We start from the raw sequence: 22,946 nt of genomic DNA on the forward strand, positions 1-22,946 counted from the left end.
TACCACAGGGGTCAGTATTGGGCCCTCTTCTTTTTAACATATTTATTAATGACCTTGTAGGGGGCATTCAGAGTAGAATTTCAATATTTGCAGATGACACTAAACTCTGCAGGGTAATCCATACTGGAGAGGACAATTTTATATTGCAGGATGATTTATGTAAACTAGAAGCTTGGGCTGATAAATGGCAAATGAGCTTTAATGGGGATAAATGTTAGGTCATGCACTTGGGTAGAAGTAATAAGATGTATAACTATGTGCTTAATTCTAAAACTCTGGGCAAAACCGTCAATGAAAAAGACCTGGGTGTTTGGGTGGATGACAAACTCATATTCAGTGGCCAGTGTCAGGCAGCTGCTACTAAGGCAAATAAAATAATGGGATGCATTAAAAGAGGCATAGATGCTCATGAGGAGAACATAATTTTACCTCTATACAAGTCACTTGTTCGACCACACTTAGAATACTGTGCACAGTTCTGGTCTCCGGTGTATAAGAAAGACATAGCTGAACTGGAGCAGGTGCAGAGAAGAACGACCAACGTTATTAGAGGACTGGGGGGTCTGCAATACCAGGATAGGTTATTACACTTGGGGCTATTTAGTTTGGAAAAACGAAGACTAAGGGGTGATCTTATGTTAATGTATAAATATATGAGGGGACAGTACAAAGACCTTTCTGATGATCTTTTTAATCATAGACACGAGACAGGGACAAGATGGCATCCTCTACGTCTGGAGGAAAGTAGGTTTTAGCATAATAACAGACGTGGGTTCTTTACTGTAAGAGCAGTGAGACTATGGAACTCTCTGCCGTATGATGTTGCTTAAATTTAAGAGGGGACTGGATACCTTTCTGGAAAAGTATAATGTTACAGGATATATACACTAGATTCCTTGATAGGGCGTTGATCCAGGGAACTAGTCTGATTGCCGTATGTGGAGTCCGGAAGGAATTTTTTTCCCCAATGTGGAGCTTACTCTTTGCCACATGGGTTTTTTTGCCTTCCTCTGGATCAACATGTTAGGGCATGTTAGCTTAGGCTATTGGTTGAACTAGATGAACTTAAAGTCTTCCTTCAACCTTAATAACTGTGTAACTATGTAATGTAAGAAGTGAAATCTTTGTCATTGTACTATACCTATATTTATTATCTGTGCATCATGAATTGTGGTATGTGTTACAGGGGTCCACTGAGACTCTTTTGCCCTGGGATAAGAAAACCTGGAGCCGGCCCAGACCCGGACTACCCACTTTTTTAAACACTATTGTGTGTGTCTCTTTACTCTTTCATTCCCTTACATAAAGCTTAGAAGGATTCAGCTAGTCAGCTTTTAATCACGTGATGTCATAGACCTAATGGAAAAGAGAAGAATTAAGTGGGTAGAAAACAAAATGAGCAATTGTAAGTACACGGTGCTATATAATATGATGACTGCAATATATTAAGGCTTCTTTTACACTTACCGGGTTTTTTTGCGGGCCGTATTGCCGCAATTTTCACGGTCTGCTGCAACAAAGGACCACAAAAAACTTGTGAATCGCCGTTTTTCGGGTTTCCAAAATGGGGGCCGTATCCGTAGGCCGTGAAAAAGATCGAGCAGGCTCGATATTTTTTCACGGCCATACGGCATACGGGGCACAGTGGAATTATTGCGACCCATTTTTGTGGCTCCATAGAAATCTATTGGGGACGCAAAACCACGGCAAGTGTAAAAGATGCCTAAGAGGATAAAAACTTTGATGGGAGGAGGATGAGGGCTACTTTAGAAAGGTCATTCTCAAACATTTCTCTACATGTGAATCTTTTATCTAAACACAATTAGAAGCTTTGGGGAAAAAAAAACTATAACCTTAAAAATATATTTTGCCATTATGTGTAACTAACTTTAATGTTTTGCTTCCAGCTTGACAGTAGAAGTCTTGATTCTTGCCAAGATGATGAAGAAAATGATATGGGGTTTGGCTTATTCGTGAGTTCTTTTCATTTCTCTTATTAATTTAAGTGATTGTTTTTTGTTTGTTTTTTCCCAGTATTTGGGTCCTGGTATTAATTCTGACCAGGTGTCAGTGTAGGGTTTGTGTGTTCTCCCTGTGTTTGTTCCCACAGTCCAAAAACATATGATCGGTAAAAGGAGTTGTCCAATTTATAAGATGACCAAGTTAAACAGACATTTATAGCATGTCAGACATTTATAGCATGTCTACAGGATATATCATCACTTTTTTGATAGCTCCTGGTCCCACCTATGGGTTCCATACCTATCTTTAGGTCCCCATTCCATTTAATTCTATATGAACTCGTATATTTGTCTATTTTCAAGACTTCCCTGAAAGTAAATGAATAGAGACCACTTTTTTATTCATCATGTCAGGATACTCCAGGTCCTACGGGTATAATAATCGGTAAAAAGTAAGTTTTTTTTTTTTCACATGCAAATAAGAAACGTTCTAATAGATCTTATCACAGAAATCTGCTTTTTTTCTGCTCCTGGACTGATCATTACATTTCAAAATTCTCAATTCACAGGTAAAATTTCTATTCAGTGAAGGCAGGTGGTTTCATTACTGAGACAGGAGATGACGAAACTCAAAAAGTTACCATGTTTTTTCAATTATACTCTTTATACTATTTATATTATCATACTCCCCCCCCCCCCCCCAATCCAGATGTAGCTTACCGGCTGTAGTGGAGCGGGGTCCCAGGGTTGCTGCTACAGGAAGCTTCTGGCATCGGCAGAAGTGGGGTGTGCTTCAGGTCCCAGGCCAACATTTTTGTGAAAGCCCGGAGTCTCTGCACTTTCCATTCTTCATAATGCGGTGGACTCTGGGAAAATGGCCACCGGAGGTGGTGTATTCGCAGACTGAGATAACATCACCAAGATCTCATCTCCTGAGATCTCAATAGCTCATGCACCCCCTGTGGCAGCCATTTGCCCTGAGTCCACCTCATTGAAAAGCATTGAAACTGCGGGGGCTCTGGGTTTTCACAAAATATTGGTGGAGCCCACTCACCACCGGACACAACCTCCTACCAGTCTGGGGCCTGCAGCATCACCTCACTCCACAATACTCGTAAATCGAACACCACCTCCTACCATTCTGGGGTCCGGAGCATCTTCCTGTAGCTGCGACCCTGCCACCTGGGACCCCGCTTCACCAGTGCCGCCCCCTAGGTAAGTTACTGTAAAAGCAGATTATAAGACGCACCACCATTTTATATTAAAAAAAAATACTATTTTTCTTCCCACAATTTGGGGTGCGTCTTATAATCCGCAACTTACGATATATGGAGAATTTGCAGCAGAATGTCTGTCTGTGTCTCCAGCTCCTCCCTTCTCCGCTTTCCATAGAATTTTAAAAGCACCAACTCCATCAGCGATCAAGTAATGACAAAGTCTCTCTTCATTGAATACAGATTTTCCCCATGAATTGAGAGTGAAGGATCAGTCCAGGAGGAGAGAGAAGTGGAATTCTCTGAAGAAATATAATGCAGAGTTGCTTCTTTTTATGTGTAATTTTGATTTTTGAATGATTACTCTTTAAGTGAACGTAGCAGAACTGTCAAAATGGATGATCATGGATCATTTTTAGGTTTTTGGAAATATACACTCTGTTTGATTGCGTTAGGCTCTTTGCAGTGTACATCTCTGGTATAATCTGTGTTACACTCCTGATGGAATCTGCCTACACATCCTACTATAAAATAAGTAATGTGATGTATTTAGTGTCAGTTTTTTTTGTATATTTATTCTACATAAAGACTTTTAAAAGGGTATTCCCTCTGTTCTCTTCAGAGAAAGGCTACTTTCACACATCAGGTTTTTTTGTTTCAGGCACAATCCGGCCAATTTTTTAAAAAACGGATCCGTTGCAAATAGTGACAAATTGATGCGACGGATCCTTTTTTTCTGCGGGATCCGTTTTGTTTTTCACCTGGGGGGGGGAGAGGGGGAGAGAGAGAGAGACCATGATACTGTATGTTGGACCATGTGAGGCCCAAAATACTGTATAGAGAACTATGTGGTGCCCATAAAACTGTATGGAGGACTGTACTGTCTGGTATAAAATGATAAGTCTGCAGTCACTCTTTGTGCTGCAAGGATTCGCCGATTTCTAAGGTATTGTAGAATTTACAACGGATATCACTCAATGGGATAGATGAGGCGGGGGATGGTAGGATGGAGCTGCAGGACGGTGAAGTAGCAAGCTGGGTGACAGGAAGCGGGGTAGAGGGAAGAGTGCCAGGGAGGCTAGTCCTGATCTGGCACACCCCAATAAGTTTGCTAAGTTGGCAGATGAGGGGGGTGCCAGTACAGGGGTAGCACTGCTGCAGCCAGGCATGTCCTCTGAAAGCCGGAGGAGTGACTGCTCCAGTAAGGAGGGAAATAGGAGCGCAGGGCAGGCCAGACAGGTGCTGGTAGTGGGGGACTCAATTATTACTACCCACTTTTTTAAACACTATTGTGTGTGTCTCTTCAATCTTTCATTCCCTTACATAAAGCTTAGAAGGATTCAGCTAGTTAGTTTTTAAATCACGTGATGTCATAGACCTAATGGAAAAGAGAAGAATTAAGTGGGTAGAAAACAAAATGAGCAATTGTAAGTACACAGTGCTATATAATATGATGACTGCAATATATTAAGGCTTCTTCTACACTTACCGGGTTTTTTTGCGGGCCGTATTGCCGCAATTTTCACGGTCTGCTGCAACAAAGGACCACAAAAAACTTGTGAATCGCCGTTTTTCGGGTTTCCAAAATGGGGGCCGTATCCGTAAGCCGTGAAAAAGATCGAGCAGGCTCGATATTTTTTCACGGCCATACGGCATACGGGGCACAGTGGAATTATTGCGACCCATTTTTGTGGCTCCATAGAAATCTATTGGGGACGCAAAACCACGGCAAGTGTAAAAGATGCCTAAGAGGATAAAAACTTTGATGGGAGGAGGATGAGGGCTACTTTAGAAAGGTCATTCTCAAACATTTCTCTACATGTGAATTTTTTATCTAAATACAATTAGAAGCTTTGGGGAAAAAAAAACTATAACCTTAAAAATATATTTTGCCATTATGTGTAAGTAACTTTAATGTTTTGCTTCCAGCTTGGCAGTAGAAGTTTTGGTTCTTGCCAAGATGAGGAAGAAGAAAATGATATGGGGTTTGGCTTATTCGTGAGTTCTTTTCATTTCTCTTATTAATTTAAGTGATTGTTTTTTGTTTTTTTTTCCCAGTATTTGAGTCCTGGTATTAATTCTGACCAGGTGTCAGTGTAGGGTTTGTACGTTCTCCCTGTGTTTGTTCCCACATTCCAAAAACATATGATCGGTAAAAGGAGTTGTCCAATTTATAAGATGACCAAGTTAAACAGACATTTATAGCATGTCAGACATTTATAGCATGTCTACAGGATATATCATCACTTTTTTGATAGCTCCTGGTCCCACCTATGGGTTCCATACCTATCTTTAGGTCCCCCATTCCATTTGATTCTATATGAACACGTATATTTTTCTATTCTCAAGACTTCCCTAAGAGTAAATGAATAGAGACCACTTTATTATTCAGTCATGTCAGGATACTCCAGGTCCTACGGGTATAGAATTCGGTAAAAAGTAAGTTATTTTTATTTTTTCCCCATAAAGCAATAGTACACATGCAAATAAGAAACGTTCTAATAGATCTTATCACAAAAATCTGCTTTTTTCTCCTCCTGGACTAATCATTACATTTCAAAATTCTCAATTCACGGGTAAAATCTGTATTCAGTGAAGGCAGATGGTTTCATTACTGAGACAGGAGATGACATAACTCAAAAAGTTACCATATTTTTTTCAATTATACTATTTATACTATTTATATTATCATACTCGCCCCCCCCAAATCCGAATGTAGCTTACCAGCTGTGGTGGAGCGGGGTCCCAGGGTTGCTGCTACAGGAAGCTTCTGGCATCGGCAGAGGTGGGGTGTGCTTCAGGTCCCAGGCCGACATTTTTGTGAATGCCCGGAGTCCCTGCACTTTCCATTCTTCATAATGCGGTGGACTCTGCGAAAATGGGCACCGGAGGTGGTGTATTCGCAGACTGAGATAACAGCACCAATATCTCATCTCCTGAGATCTCAAGAGCTCATGCACCCCCTGTGGCAGCCATTTGCCCTGAGTCCACCTCATTGAAAAGCATTGAAACTGCGGGGGCTCTGGGTTTTCACAAACTATTGGTGGAGCCCACTCACCACCGGACACAACCTCCTACCAGTCTGGGGCCTGCAGCATCACCTCACTCCACAATACTCGTAAATCGAACACCACCTCCTACCATTCTGGGGTCCGGAGCATCTGTAGCTGCGACCCTGCCACCTGGGACCCCGCTTCACCAGTGCCGCCCCCCAGGTAAGTTACTGTAAAAGCAGATTATAAGACGCACCACCATTTTATATTAAAAAAAAAAACTATTTTCCTTCCCACAATTTGGGGTGCGTCTTATAATCCGCAACTTACGATATATGGAGAATTTGCAGCAGAATGTCTGTCTGTGTCTCCAGCTCCTCCCTTCTCCGCTTTCCATAGAATTTTAAAAGCACCAACTCCATCAGCGATCAAGTAATGACAAAGTCTCTCTTCATTGAATACAGATTTTCCCCATGAATTGAGAGTGAAGGATCAGTCCAGGAGGAGAGAGAAGTGGAATTCTCTGAAGAAATATAATGCAGAGTTGCTTCTTTTTATGTGTAATTTTGATTTTTGAATGATTACTCTTTAAGTGAACGTAGCAGAACTGTCAAAATGGATGATCATGGATCATTTTTAGGTTTTTGGAAATATACACTCTGTTTGATTGCGTTAGGCTCTTTGCAGTGTACATCTCTGGTATAATCTGTGTTACACTCCTGATGGAATCTGCCTACACATCCTACTGATGTATTTAGTGTCAGTTTTTTTTGTATATTTATTCTACATAAAGACTTTTAAAGGGGTATTCCCATCTCCAAGATCCTCTCCCAATATGTAGTAGGTGTAATAATAATGATATGAGCAAATACTTCCAGTTAGAACTGTAATATAGTTCTTCCAATTCGATATGTCTCTAAACCCCATGTGCAGGGCATTGCAATAGCTTAGGTAGCCATGGTTACGACCACTGATACAGGGACAGTTAGTTGTTAGTGGTCGTAACTATGAATACCCAAGCTACTGCAATGTCCTGCACATTAGGTAAGCGACATAGTGATTCAGAAGAATTATTCTATATTTCTAATTGGAGGTATTTTCCAATATCATTATTGTATATTGGGCTAGAATTTCGGAAATGGGAATACCTCTTTAAGGCAACATTCCCACCATGAGCTTTTATCCCGTTTTTGACACTGCATATTTTTGCTGCAGCACAAATGCAGCTTTTTACAGTACCAGCGAAGTGGATGGGATTTATAGAGATCTCATGTCGACGGCACTTCTTTTTTACCCTGTGTAAATTTACCTGCTTGACATATTTCCAATCCACAACATGTCTCTTTCTCCTGCGAGTACGCTGAGTTTTCCCTATTCTCCATAAATACCAAGAAGTAAAATAAAAAAACAAAGCAGCTTTATTTAAAGCATGACACATCAAACAGAGAAAAAAAATGCAGCATCAAAAACGCATTCTAAAAAAAAATCCCACATAAAAACGCAAGTAACCTAATTTCCATAATAGGTGCATAAAGCTAAATGGTGCTGAAATTCTGCAACGTCAAATACTGATCGTGGGAACGTGGCCTTAAGCGTCATTTCCAAAACTATAATGTGGTTTCATAATATTTTACTGGGAGATTCTTTCAAGTGTGCCAATAAAAATAATTTTAAAATCAGGGCTGTTTTTACAGATATCACCCCTAATTTGCTGGCTGCTGGCTATATTTTCCCTCCTCTGCCATTGGTACGCAAGGTACCGGGTCAGTTCATCTGTCCCTTATAGGCTGCTGTATCAGTGCCGTCCTGGCCAAGTATATACAGTGAGCTGATCGCCTCCACTGCATGCTCTCTCACCCAGTAAGTAATCGGCACATGCATGGTTTTACCCATTAATCTGTGCACTGGCTTCCAGCACAGCTCAGCTGTGCTATAATGTGCCGGTGCTTGTGTTTGGCGCAGTGCACACCACTCTTCTAATTCAGTACTAGTCTGGTCATTAAAAAAAAAAATATATAGTAAAAAAAATTATCCGTTAATTCATTTTTATGGCTATGTGTAAGTTTCCACAATTTGATTTGTCCTCTTATCTATTTTCAGGACGGTGTATCTGAGGCTCTCGCAATTGTAAGCTCTTTTCTTATTATTCCCCTGTATTTAATATTTTGGATTATTTTGTTAGAGGTTTTGATCTACATATTTTCCTTCAACAAAATGTCAAGTCTGGCTGACTCTTCTGTCGCAACCCAGACGATGACTTCCCTCGTTCACGCAGATGTGATATATCGGGGTCCTCATCGGGTATGCTCAGGGAAAGTCAAATGCAGTAACTACTCACAGTTCTGTAGTGCATGAAGATATATTTTGCAAAGATATGTATACTGGAGTAGATTCCATGGGAACGCTGAGATCTATACATTACATGTGTCCCCAAGTCGTGCCTCCTGATGATCTATAAGAGGTCATTAGCAGAGATGGTAAGCTGCATGTCAAACTATATTTATTGAATGAGGAGTAAATGGCCACTTACGGATCCTTTTAGGAGGGAAGGCACAATTTTCTTTTTTCTATAAATAGGAAAATTACTCCTAGTAGCCCTTCCTCATGTAGTACCTTAAGCCGATGGTGCAGGGGCTGCAAGTTCTTTGAGATCACTTAAGTAGAAAAAAGAAAATCTGTGTCAGACCCTTCAGACATAGCACAGTGTACCAATTTTTCCAAACTTTCTGTTTTAAAAGGGGTTATACAGTGGGGCAAAAAAGTATTTAGTCAGTCAGCAATAGTGCAAGTTCCACCACTTAAAAAGATGAGAGGCGTCTGTAATTTACATCATAGGTAGACCTCAACTATGGGAGACAAACTGAGAAAAAAAAATCCAGAAAATCACATTGTCGGTTTTTTTAACATTTTATTTGCATATTATGGTGGAAAATAAGTATTTGGTCAGAAATAAACAATCAAGATTTCTGGCTCTCACAGACCTGTAACTTCTTCTTTAAGAGTCTCCTCTTTCCTCCACTCATTACCTGTAGTAATGGCACCTGTTTAAACTTGTTATCAGTATAAAAAGACACCTGTGCACACCCTCAAACAGTCTGACTCCAAACTCCACTACGGTGAAGACCAAAGAGCTGTTAAAGGACACCAAAAACAAAATTGTAGCCCTGCACCAGGCTGGGAAGACTGAATCTGCAATAGCCAACCAGCTTGGAGTGAGGAAATCAACAGTGGGAGCAATAATTAGAAAATGGAAGACATACAAGACCACTGATAATCTCCCTCGATCTGGGGCTCCATGCAAAATCCCACCCCGTGGGGTCAGAATGATCACAAGAACGGTGAGCAAAAATCCCAGAACCACGCGGGGGGGCCTAGTGAATGAACTGCAGAGAGCTGGGACCAATGTAACAAGGCCTACCATAAGTAACACACTATGCCACCATGGACTCAGATCCTACAGTGCCAGACGTGTCCCACTGCTTAAGCCAGTACATGTCCGGGTCCGTCTGAAGTTTGCTAGAGAGCATTTGGATGATCCAGAGGAGTTTTGGGAGAATGTCCTATGGTCTGATGAAACCAAACTGGAACTGTTTGGTAGAAACACAACTTGTCATGTTTGGAGGAAAAAGAATACTGAGTTGCATCCATCAAACACCATACCTACTGTAAAGCATGGTGGTGGAAACATCATGCTTTTGGGCTGTTTCTCTGCAAAGTGGCCAGGACGACTGATCCGGGTACATGAAAGAATGAATGGGGCCATGTATCGTGAGATTTTGAGTGCAAACCTCCTTCCATCAGCAAGGGCATTGAAGATGAAACGTGGCTGGGTCTTTCAACATGACAATGATCCAAAGCACACCGCCAGGGCAACGAAGGAATGGCTTCGTAAGAAGCATTTCAAGGTCCTGGAGTGGCCTAGCCAGTCTCCAGATCTCAACCCTATAGAAAACCTTTGGAGGGAGTTGAAAGTCCGTGTTGCCAAGCGAAAAGCCAAAAACATCACTGCTCTAGAAGAGATCTGCATGGAGGAATGGGCCAACATGCCAACAACAGCGTGTGGCAACCTTGTGAAGACTTACAGAAAACGTTTGACCTCTGTCATTGCCAACAAAGGATATATTACAAAGTATTGAGATGAAATTTTGTTTCTGACCAAATACTTATTTTCCACCATAATATGCAAATAAAATGTTAAAAAAACAGACAATGTGATTTTCTGGATTTTTTTTCTCAGTTTGTCTCCCATAGTTGAGGTCTACCTATGATGTAAATTACAGACGCCTCTCATCTTTTTAAGTGGTGGAACTTGCACTATTGCTGACTGACTAAATACTTTTTTGCCCCACTGTATATATACTGTATATATTTTGTGAGGCAGTGAGGTTAATTATATGCGAGGGACGGTATGTATCCCCCAAGATGCACACAGAAGCGTATTGACGCTGCTGGAGTGCATTGCAGTCACAGTCATAACTGTGGTTGCAGTAAATAAAAGTATGGACTTAGTTAAGCTATTTGGCAAAAGCAGATTTATGAAATCCCGGCATGGGTTTTTATTTTTGGAAGGAACTACAGGATGGCAGTGGGGCGGTTCACTCCCTCCAGCCAGGTCTTATAAGTGGCCCATGGCCACAGATCTCATTTAAAACCCTACAGCAAAGAGTTGGGTGTGTCAGTGTTGTTTTGCAAGCTGCAGATTAGGTAGCTCTGCAAAGCCCAGTTTGTGTGAGGTAATATAGAGCCAAGGGAAGCAAACGCCTGGCATCCCTCAGCATGACACGGTGGTGCAGTCGTCCACAGCAACCAGTCTCGGATACGGACTGCTTTGGCGCCCCGGCTGCAATCCGGAAGATACCATATGCTTTTTTGTTTTTTTTGGACATTAAAGACATTTGCTTTGAACTTTACTAGATCACTTCCCCATTACTGCACAGTGTGAACACCGCCGCACTACAATATATATTGTAGTGTCGCGGTAGCACGCTGTTCAGTGATGAGGCAGTGACCCAACAGAGTTCCAACACAAAAGTCTCTTTATTGCGTTATGTCACAGCATTAAATGTCCAATTCACACAAGTGCATAGCAATTAATGTTCAGTTCACACCAGTGCATATCCTTAATGTCCAATTCATAGCACTACATAGTACCCAGTATCCTCTGGATAGCAGCTGGGCCCATATACTCTGGGTTACACAGTCACTACACACACCGGTCTACCTTCATGCCCTGTTACCGCGGGCGACTGCATCACCGTGTCAATGGCTCTTTACTCACAGATTTTCCACAGTACATGATATCCCTCAGTTTGTAGTCATTACATACTCTAGTTCTCCTTCGGGCACAGGACAGTCTACCTCCAGTCCACCTCTGGGCACAAGACCATCCATCTGAGACCAGTGACCGTGGACGACTGCCCAGCTGTGTAAGCTGTGGGTGCCAGGCTATTCAGCTGCCTTGACCATATTGGCTACGCATATTGAATCACACAGGTGGAGCTCTGCAATGCCGAATGCTGTGCACACTATCAAGCACCAACTGACTCTGGCCCTGACACTGATACACCCAAACCCTTTACTGCAGGGATTTTAACTGGGATATGTGGCCTTCAGCCACATGGAATTCCGGGCCTGGAATGAACGGACTGCATGACTATCATCCTGCAGTCTGTTTCAAAATGCAAAACACAGAGCAGGTTTTCCCAACTCTGTCTTGGACACTAACATGCCCAAGACTAGCACTTATTTTTAGTCTGCATTGCAATCACAGCTATGCCTGTGCCTGCAATGCACTCTCATGGCCTCCATATGCCTCAGTGCACATCCTGGGGAGAACGCACAGCGACCCCTACCTGTGACCTGTGACTTTTTCCCCACTGTGTATATATATATATATATAAGTATTTGATACACTGCCGATTTTGCAAGTTTTCACACCTACAAAGAAAGGAAAGGTATAATTTTTATCGTAGGTACACTTCTACTGTGAGAGACAGAATCTAAAAATAAAAAAACAGAAAATCACATTGTAGGATTTTTACATAATTAATTTGCATTTTATTGCATGAAATAAGTTTTTCACACAATAGAAAACATACCTTAATATTTTGTACAGAAACCTTTGTTTGCAATTGCAGAGGTCAGACGTTTCCTGTAGTTCTTGATCAAGTTTGCACACACTGCAGCAGGGATTTTGGCCCACTCCTCCATACAGATCTTCTCCAGATCTTTCAGGTTTCTGGGCTATCACTGGGCAGCATTGAGTTTCAGCTCCCTTCAAAGATTTTCTATTTTTTTCAGGTCTGGAGACTAGATAGGCCACTCCAGGACCTAGAAATTCTTCTCATGGAGCCAGGACTGGCTCCAGGTTTTCGTGGGCCCCAGGCTAAAGAGTCTCAGTGGGCCCCTTTAGCATATATTACCAGTAGCGTAGCTACTGGAAGGGGCGATCACACCAGGCCCTTCGCTCTGAGAGGGCCCACCAGTAGCTATGCTACGGTAACTGTATCGGTGTGCACAGCGCGTCCATACAGTTGCACTCTGTGGCAGAACAGGGAGAATTGATCTCCCTGCTCTGCCACCCGGCTGCTATGTGGTCCCTAAACAGGAGGGGGGCCCAGTGCTGGCAGTGGGTCCTCACACCCACCCCATTATTGCAACAGCTAGATGCCGATACAGTTGACCGCATTGATGAGAGTGGGAGCATTATGCTCCCTCTCCCATCATCCCCTTCTCAGTATCTGTCCCTGATGCAGACACTGACAGCGAACACAATGACGTCATTACCTGGCGCCCGCTGTCCGGAGATGTGCCGGCACTCAAAGCAGCAGGGGAACGAGGAGGAGAGGTGAGTATTCGCCATTTTCTTACTTTCGACTCTGCAAAAACTCTTACTGTTTCACTTATTCATTCTCGTCTGGACTATTGTAACTCTCTACTAATCGGCCTCCCTCTTACCAAACTTTCCCCGCTCCAATCTGTCCTGAATGCTGCTGCCAGGATCATATTCCTCACCAACCGTTACACCGATGCCTCTACCTTGTGCCAGTCATTACACTGGCTACCCATCCACTCCAGAATCCAGTACAAAACTACTACCCTCATCCACAAAGCACTCCATGGCTCAGCACCATCCTACATCTCCTCTCTGGTCTCAGTCTACCACCCTACCCGTGCCCTCCGCTCCGCTAATGACCTCAGGTTAGCATCCTCAATAATCAGAACCTCCCACTCCCGTCTCCAAGACTTTACACGTGCTGCGCCGATTCTTTGGAATGCACTACCTAGGTTAATACGATTAATCCCCAATCCCCACAGTTTTAAGCGTACCCTAAAAACTCATTTGTTCAGACTGGCCTACCGCCTCAATGCATTAACCTAACGATCCCTGTGTGGCCTATTTAAAAAAAAAAACAAAAAAAAAACAATCAGGTTCCTCGCATCATGTTCTCATTCACTTTATGCAGTTAATAGCCCTCTGTGTCGTTACTGCTACATACTTAGGCAATTAAATGGTTCATGCAGCTTTACATGAACACCCGAGCCTTACACTATGGCTGGTCCGAATAACTAAAGCAATTGTTACCATCCACCTCTCGTGTCTCCCCTTTTCCTCATAGTTTGTAAGCTTGCGAGCAGGGCCCTCACTCCTCCTGGTATCTGTTTGAACTGTATTTCTGTTATGCTGTAATGTCTATTGTCTGTACAAGTCCCCTCTATAATTTGTAAAGCGCTGCGGAATATGTTGGCGCTATATAAATAAAAATTATTATTAGTATTTTATTTTTTTATGGAGAGTGCATTATACAGTATAGAGTCTGCCTATGGTGTGCATTATACTATAGAGTCTGCCTATGGGGGGTGCATTATACTATACTATATGAAGTCTGCATTATACTATAGAGTCTGCCTATGGGGAGTGCATTATACTAAATAGAGTATGCCTATGGGGGATGCATTATACTATATAGAGTGTGCCTATGGGGGGTGCATTATACTATAGAGTCTGTCTATGGAGGTGCATTATACTATAGAGACTTTCTATGGGGAGTGCATTATAATATATAGAGTCTGCCTATTGGTAATGCATTATACTATAGAGGCCTATTAGGAGTGCTTAATACTATATTGACGACTATTTAGGGGACCATCATACAGTGTGGAGATTACAGTGAGTGGGGCCATCATACAGTGTTGGAGCCATCAAACAGTTTGAGGGCTACTAAGGGGTCAGTATACTGTGTGGGTGGTAGTATACAGTGAGGGGGCATTATACTGTGTATAAGTATTTTGTGTATAAGAGAGCATCATTCCATGTACAAGGGGGCTGTATAGGGGAGACTCGGGACATTATTACATGTAAGGTGGACAGTTATTGTTATAGGTGAACTCAGGTTATTGTGACTGTCAAAGGGGCACACAGAGTGCATTATTACTTTCTGGGGGGGAAAATGTGTGCACTGTTTTCTAGGGTACTTACACCCAGCATTACTGTAATCTAGAGGCTTGTTTTACCATCTGAATGGCACACAGTAGGTGCAGCAATAGAGACACATACTGTATGTAATCAAAGGGCCAGCATTGGGGTATCAGCAGGATGAGGAATTTGTGCATACATCCTGTGTAATGAGCCCCATATATTGTTCTATACATAATGGGCCCATATAATGTTCCATACAGTATGAAGGGCCCCATATAATGCTCTAGTATATGATGGGCCCCATATATTGCTCCAAGCAGAATGGCCCACATATAATGCTCCATATATAATGGGCCCTATATGATGCTCCAGCGTATGATGAGCCCCATATTATTATTATTATTTATTTACATAGCACCATTAATTCCATGGTGCTGTACATGAGAAGGGGTTACATACAAAGTTATAGATGTCGTTTATAGTAAACAAATTTACAAATTTACAGACTGGTACAGAGGGGAGAGGACCCTGTCCTTGCAGACTTACATTTTATAGGATAATGGGGAAGGTCGGGGGTGCAGCAGCTCTGGTGGTGGTAAGGCGGCAGCTAGGGTGGTGGGGAGGCGTCAGAATGGTTATTGCAGGCTGTACGCTTTCCTAAAGAGATGGGTTTTCAGGTTCCATCTGAAAGATGCGAGGTTGATGGATAATCGGACGTGCTGAGGCGTGGAATTCCAAAGTATGGGGGATATTCGGGAGAAATCTTGGAGGCGGTTGTGTGAGGAACAAATAAGTGTGGGGGAAAGTAGGAGGTCTTGGGAGGATCGAAGATTACATGAGGGAAGATATTGGGAGATTAGTTCAGAGATATAGGGAGTGGACAGGTTGTGGAAGGCTTTGTAGGTCAGTGTTAGTAGTTTGAACTTGATTCGTTGGGGAATTGGGAGCCAGTGGAGGGATTTGCAGAGGGGAGAAACGGGAGTAGCGAGGAGAAAGGTGGATTAGTCGGGCAGCAGAGTTGAAGACAGACTGGAGTGGTGCAAGAGAGTTAGTGGGGAGACCACAGAGAAGGGTGTTGCAGTAATCAAGGTGGGAAATGATAAGGGCATGCACAATAGATTGAGGGCTAAGGAAGGGATGGATTCTGGAAATATTTGTGAGTTGATGGGGACAGGAGGTGGCAAGAGTTTGGACGTGAGGTTTGAAGGACAGGGTAGTCGAGAGTTACTCCGAGGCAGCGGATTTCAGGTGCCGGAGAGAGCGTGATGCCGTTTACCATAATAGATAGGTCAGGTAGGGGAGATACACGAGATGGAGGGAAGATGATGAGTTCGGTTTTGTCTACATTGAGTTTTAGGAAGCGAGAGGTGAAGAAGGAGGATATGGCTGATAGACACTCCGGGATTCTGGACAGCAGAGAGGTGACATCTGGGCCAGAGAGGTAGCTCTGAGTGTCGTCCGCATACAGGTGCTACTGGAAGCCATGGGACTTTGAGTTGTCCTAGGCCAAGGATATAGATGGAAAAGAGTAGGGGCTCCATGACAGAGCCTTGAGGGACTCCTACAGAGAGAAGGCGGGATGAGGAGGTAGTGTGGGAGTGAGAAACGCTAAATGTGTGGTCGGAAAGGTATGAGGCAATCGATGAGAGGGCAAGGTCTTTGATGCCAAGTGTTGTGAATTCTGTGGCAGAGTTCCCTCCTGTGGTCACAAGGGGTACTTCGGCTGATTCTCTCTGGGAGCTTCCGTTTGTGGAGGAAACTGGTACTGCTGCTTCTGAGTTTCCTCCCTCAGGTGATCTGGTGAGGTCGTTAGGTGCTTCTCTACTTAACCCCACCTAATGCTTTGATTCATGCTTCCTGTCAATGTTCCAGTGTTGGACTTGTGTTTCTCTGGATCATTCCTGTGGCCTGCTGCTCTGCATAGCTAAGTGCTTCTTTGCTATTTGTTGCTATTTTTTCTGTCCAGCTTGTCTATTTGTTTTGCTGGAAGCTCTGGGACGCAAAGGGTGTACCTCCGTGCCGTTAGTTCGGTACGGAGGGTCTTTTGCCCCTTTGCGTGGTTTTCTTTAGGGTTTTGTGTAGACCGCAAAGTTATCTTTCCTATCCTCGTTCTGTCTAGAATATCGGGCCTCACTTTGCTGAATCTATTTCATCCCTACGTTTGTCTTTTCATCTTACTCACAGTCATTATATGTGGGGGGCTGCCTTTTCCTTTGGGGTATTTCTCTGAGGCAAGGTAGGCTTATTTTTCTATCTTCAGGCTAGTTAGTTTCTCAGGCTGTGCCGAGTTGCATAGGGAGCGTTAGGCGCAATCCACGGCTGCCTCTAGTTGTGTTTGGAGAGGATCAGGGATTGCGGTCTGCAGAGTTTCCACGTCTCAGAGCTCGTTCTGTTATTTTGGGTTATTGTCAGATCACTGTGTGTGCTCTGACCTCCATGTCCATTGTTATACTGAATTGCCTTTCATAACAGCCAAGGGAAGAAAGAATCTGTAGCAGTAGGCAGTGGTCAACTGTGTCGAAGGCAGAGGACAGGTCGATAAGGAGGAGGATGAAGAACTGTCTGTTAGCTTTGGCTGTAAGTCATTAGTAATTTTGGTCAGGGCAGTTTCTGTGGAGTGGTGGGGGCAGAAGCCAGATTGGAGGTTGTCAAGGAGTTAGATGAGACGTGGGAGGAAAGTTGAGCATAGACATGCTGCTCAAGGAGTTTGGAAGCAAGCGGGAGCAGTGATATGGGGCGATAGCTGGGCATAGCAGTTGGGTCAAGGTTAGGTTTTTTGAGGATGGGTGTGATGGTGGCATGTTTGAAGGCAGAGGGAAGGTACCAGAAGATAGGTTGAAGACATGGGTTAGGGCTGGAATGAGCGTGTTAGTAAGGTTGGGGAACAGGTGGGAAGGGATGGGGTTAAGTGGTGAGGTATGATTTGGAAAGGAGGTGCGTAAGCTATCCTTCAGTGATGTTGGAGTTGGAGAGGGAGGTTATTAGGGAAGGGCACAGGTCTGGTATATGGGGTGGTGGAACAGTAAAGGTTTGCCTTGTTTGGTCGATCTTATTTTTGAAGTAGGTGGCAAAGTCCTCGGCAGGGATTAGAGGAGTTGGAGGAGGCAGTGGTGGGCGCAGGAGAGAGTTGAACAGTTGTTTAGGGATATAGGATAATGAATATACAAGGTTTAGCAGACGTGACGGCTAATTTGAAGGCAAGTGTAGCTTGTTTGAAATCATTGAAGGCAGGCATGTGTATATGTATTTTATTGTATTGTATGTATATTATTATTATTATTATTATATGGAGGACAGAGGTAGAAGAGAGTCTGAGAGTCTGTGAATGTGTAGGTGGGTCTCCATATATGATGCTCCAGTGTATGATGGGCCCCATATAATGCTCCATATATAATGGGCCCCATATATGATACTCTGGTGTGTATGATCCTCCAGTGTACGATTGGCCCCATGTAATGCTCCATGTATAATGGGCCTCATATGATGGTCCCCATATATTGCTCCAAACATAAAAAAAAATTAAATACTCATCTCTACTCGGTGGCCGCTGCTGTGCTGCGGACTCAGCTTCCGGCTTATTGCACTGTGACGGTTTAGGCAGACAGCATACACTAGTCACGTCATCGCGCCCTCTGACCTGAAACGTCACAGTCAGGAGATGCTGAAGACACCGTAGTGGTGGAACGTGGAGAGGTAAATATTACAAGTACCAGTGCCCTGAGCAAGCGGGGGGGCCCACTCGCGGGTGCTGATGCTGGCACAGTCATCGGGCTCCCATCATAGCACACCGGTGTCCCTGATGGTTAGTTGGCCCCGCTATCTGCTAAGGGCCCTGGCACTTGCCCGGGTGCTTACACCGGCCCTACATGGAGTCACTACTTAGTTGCAGTCATGACCAGCCACGACCCATCTTCAATGCTCTTACTGAGGGAAGGAGGTTGTTGGCCAAAATCTTGCGATATATGATCCCTTTCAACCCCCCTTCAATACGGTGCAGTTGTCCTGTTCCCTTTTACAGAAAACCAACCTCAAAATCTAATGTTTCCCCCACCATGCTGCACGGTTCGGACGGTGTTCTTGGGATTGTACTCAGCCTTCATCTTCCTCGAAATACGGTGAGCGAACTTGATATAAAAAAGTTCTATTTTAGTCTCATCTCATGACAAGACCTTCTCCCATGCCTCCTCTGGATCATCCAGATGCTCATTGGCGAACTTTAAACGGGCCTGGATATGTGCTGGTGTGAGCAGGGAGACCTTGTGTGCCCTGCAGGATTTTAATCCATGATGGCATAGTGTGTTAATAACCGTCCTCCCCTGTAATTCTGGGCATTATCCTGACCGTTCTCAGAATCATCCTTACCCCACAAAGCGAGATCTTACATGGAGCCCCAGACTGGGGAAAATTGACAGTGATCTTGTGTTTCTTCCATTTTCTAATAATTGTGCCAACTGTTGTTGCCTTATCACCATGCTGCTTGCCTGTTGTCCTGTAGCCCATCCCAGGCTTGTGCAGGTCTACAATTTTGTCTCTGGTGTCCTTAGACAGCTCTTTGGTCTTGGCCATGGTGGATAGGTCGGAGTGTAATTGATTGAGTGTGTGGACAAACAGGTGCAATTAATACAGGTAATACGTGCAGAGTAGGAAAGCTTCTTAAATAAAAACTAACAGGTCGGTGAGAGACAGAATTCTCTCTGGTTTTTAGGTGATCAAATACTTATTTCATGCAATAAAATGCAAATTAATTATGTAAAAATCATACAATGTGATTTTCTGGAATTTTTTTAGATTGTCTCTCACAGTTGAAGTGTACGTTCGATAAAAATTACAGACCTCTCCATTCTTTGTAGGTGGGAAAACTTGCAAAATCGTCTGTCAAAATGCTCATTTTCCTCACTGTACATCGTTGAGAGAATATTGAAAGCCACAATACATTAGCATAATTTTCCTTCATGAAAAATATTATCCCTTCTCCACTATATTTTACAGTGATCACTGTGCCTTCTGGCGCGGAACATTGTAGACATAAATTTTCCTTAGGTTCCTGAAGTACAGATCTGCTGATATGCAGCACTTCCTATTATTCAGTCTTTATAAATATGGTCTATACTGGTCACTGCTTCACGTAGCGCTAAAGATATGGGTATAAAGTAAGGTGGTGACTGGACAATTACAAAGATGTATTTCTAAATGAATTCTGAAAATTATTTCTTAAAGCTTTGTTTACTAATGAGCATCTTTAAAATTTCTCTTTTAGCCAATAGCCTATGAAGAGGCTGAAATGTCGGTAAGTTACTTTTTTTGTTTAATCACTCAACTTTCAAGGCACGGTGTTATAGAAGGCTGGACATGATCCACTACAAACAGAAGAAGGGATTAGGCACTGCTACATATGGAGTAGAAGCAAGTCAAATTGCACAGACTGGAGCTGCAACAGGATCCCCAGTGAAGAAAAAATGTTTGAAATCTATGTTAAAAAAAGTACACCAGTTGAGAAGTGTCTGAGAATGACACGTCCACACAGGTGCCGTAGCGTGAGCCCAGTCTCACGCTTTGTTCGGAGTAAGGCACTGGGGTATTGTGCTGGTCTCAACTGCTAAACTCAGAGAGACGAAGCACACAAGAGAGAAAATGGAGCGGCCTGCAGCATTGCGGAGAAGCAGTGTGCTGCTGGGAAATGTAGTTTTAGCAGATAAGAGTAAGAAAATGACGGCTCTTTCCACTGTATCAAGCTGGCTGCACATAGGCGTAGAGGAGAAAAAAAGATGAAAAAAGACACAAAAATGCAATAAATACACTTTATGTTGGCCTTAGTCTGCATGTTAACAATAGTCTTGCCGATGCTCTGCTTTGTGAAAAACATTGCTATTGTGACAGTACTAGGCCCTGAGCAACTCTGCGTGTAAGTATTGTGTAGTGATCACTCACTAGCTTTCCCTCCCCCACAGTCAACATTAATAAACAGAGTGCTCCATGGTGCTGTAACCGCAGCTATCTAAATTATAGAACCTATAAAGAAATTTACCCCCCCCAGCTAGGTTGTGCATATTCAGCCACAGATTTGAAGGCACAGACCTGTCTTCTTCACCAGGTAGCACCAGTTGATATTAATTATTACTTGATGAAGAAGATAGTTTGTCTTTGAAACTCGTTGTCTATCCCGCACCCTCACTAAAGTTCTTATACCTGGAGATCGGCTCAGTGGTTTTTGCGCCGACCAGCTACTTCTATTGTCTTTGCTCTGACAGCAGATGTGATGTTTAGCTGAGACATTCTGCAGAACATTTTTAAGAAAGCTTTGTGTGAAAGGGCCCAAATGTTTTCATATATATCGGTGTATTAATTTAATATAAATCTAAAAATAAAATATATATAAATATAATATTAAATCAAAAAATAAAAACCAGAAAATCACATTGTATGATTTTTACATAACTAAATTGCATTTCATTGCATGAATTAAGTATTTGATCTCCTACCAACCAGCAAGAATTCTGGCTCTCACTGTTGAAATGTACTGTACCTTCAAGAAAAATTGGAAGTGTATCAAATACTTATTTTCCCTACTGTACAATTAAATTATATGTTATGTTCTTTTTTATTTTTCAGCCAGGTCAATAAAAAAATAGGTTGAAAAAAAGTATCAGTTACCGTAATTAATTTTTATGATTATGCGTAAGTTTCCAGGATATGATTTGTCCTCTTATCTATTTTCAGGAGGGTGAGAAAGTATATGAGGCTCTCCCAATGGTAAGCTCTTTTCTTATTATTCCCCTATATTTAATATTTTTTATTATTTTGTTAGAGATTTTGATCTACATATTTTCGTTCAGCAAAAATGTAAAGTCTGGCTGACTCTTCTGTCCCAACCCAGATGATGACTTCCCTCGTTCGTGCAGATGTGATATATTGGGGTCCTCATGGGTATGCTCAGGGAAAGTCAAATGCAGTAACTACTCACAGTTCTGTAGTGCATAAAGATGTACCGTATATACTTGAGTATAAGCCGACCTGAGTACCCCTAATTTTGCCACAAAAAAATGGGAAAACTTAATGACTCGAGTGTAAGCCTAGGGTGGGAAATGCAGCAGCTACTGGTAAATTTCAAAAATAAAAATAGATACCAATAAAAGTAAAATTAATAGAGACATCAGTAGGTTAAGTGTTTTTGAATATCCATATTGAATCAGGAGCCCCATTTAAAGTTTATGATGGGCCCCATAAGATGCTCCATATTAAAATATGCCCCATATAATGCTCCATACAGTTCATGATGGCCCCATAAGATGCTCCATATTAAAATATGCCCCATATAATGCTGCACAAAGGTTATTAATGGCCCCATAAGATGCTCCATGGAAACATTTGCCCCATACAATGCTGTGTAAAGGTTGATTATGCCCCATACAATTCGGCATAAAGGTGGATGGCCCCATAAGGTGCTCCATAGATTATGCCCCATACAATGCTGTATAAAGGTAGATGGCCCCATAAAATGCTCCATAGATTAGGACAGAATGCCAACCACCAGAGTCATAGACCGCCTACCAAGAAATTAGTGGCACGGATATACGTTATATAGAATATTATTTTATTAAATTGAAAATGGTAACAACATAATAAGTTCATGTGCACATGTTGGAAAATAAAAACAATAATATAGTAGGTGACATATATGTATACAAAATGATCACCAATATATAAAAACCAGAATTGGCATGGGGTGTACCATATAAGGGAGAATAAATCTCAGGGCTCCTAAAAAAACTTTATATAGAGTACTAAGTAACACAAGTAAAAAATAGTAGAAGTGTATAGGTATAAAATATGGGGTTAAAATATATTACCCCCAAAAAATAAGCCGTGGGCTTTATACTAGTGCAAAATGTGCAATGTGCAATATGCAAAGAAGAACCAAAAGTGCTATGTGCTAACGATCCAAAGTACAGTAGTAAAGGGTTAAATAGGAGGAATGCCAATACCTTAATCGTGCCACCGATCCAAACTATGCGCACCCCGACGCGCGTTTCGGATTTCCAAATCCTTCGTCAGGGGGTGACCCATAAGGTGATCCATAGATTATGCCCCATAACATGCTCCATAGATTATGCCCCATACAATGCTGTATAAAGGTTGATGGCCCCATAAAATGCTCCATAGATTATGCCCCATAAGATGCTCCATAGATTATGCCCCATAAAATGCTCCATAGAATATGCCCCATACAATGCTGTGTAAAGGTTGATGGCCCCATAAGATGCTCCATAGACTATGCCCCATAAAATGCTCCATAGATTATTCCCCATAAGATGCTCCATAGATTATGCCCCATAACATGCTCCATAGATTATCCCCCATA

At 42.5% G+C, this 22,946-nt stretch overlaps 1 protein-coding gene across 4 annotated transcripts in view; it reads left to right on the top strand.

Moving 5' to 3' along the window:
- Positions 1–22,946, top strand: part of PARP4 (poly(ADP-ribose) polymerase family member 4) — a 352,799-nt gene that overhangs the window by 137,133 nt on the left and 192,720 nt on the right. For all 4 annotated transcript variants that reach the window (XM_069759088.1, XM_069759086.1, XM_069759089.1 and 1 more), the window contains exons 31-35: positions 1,908–1,973; positions 5,105–5,173; positions 8,269–8,295; positions 19,845–19,874; positions 21,305–21,337. In XM_069759088.1, the coding sequence (XP_069615189.1) occupies positions 1,908–1,973; positions 5,105–5,173; positions 8,269–8,295; positions 19,845–19,874; positions 21,305–21,337 (225 nt within the window). The remainder of the gene's footprint in view (positions 1–1,907; positions 1,974–5,104; positions 5,174–8,268; positions 8,296–19,844; positions 19,875–21,304; positions 21,338–22,946) is intronic.

The sequence above is a fragment of the Ranitomeya imitator genome, chromosome 3 (genome assembly GCF_032444005.1).
Source record: "Ranitomeya imitator isolate aRanImi1 chromosome 3, aRanImi1.pri, whole genome shotgun sequence".
NCBI lineage: Eukaryota > Metazoa > Chordata > Amphibia > Anura > Dendrobatidae > Ranitomeya > Ranitomeya imitator.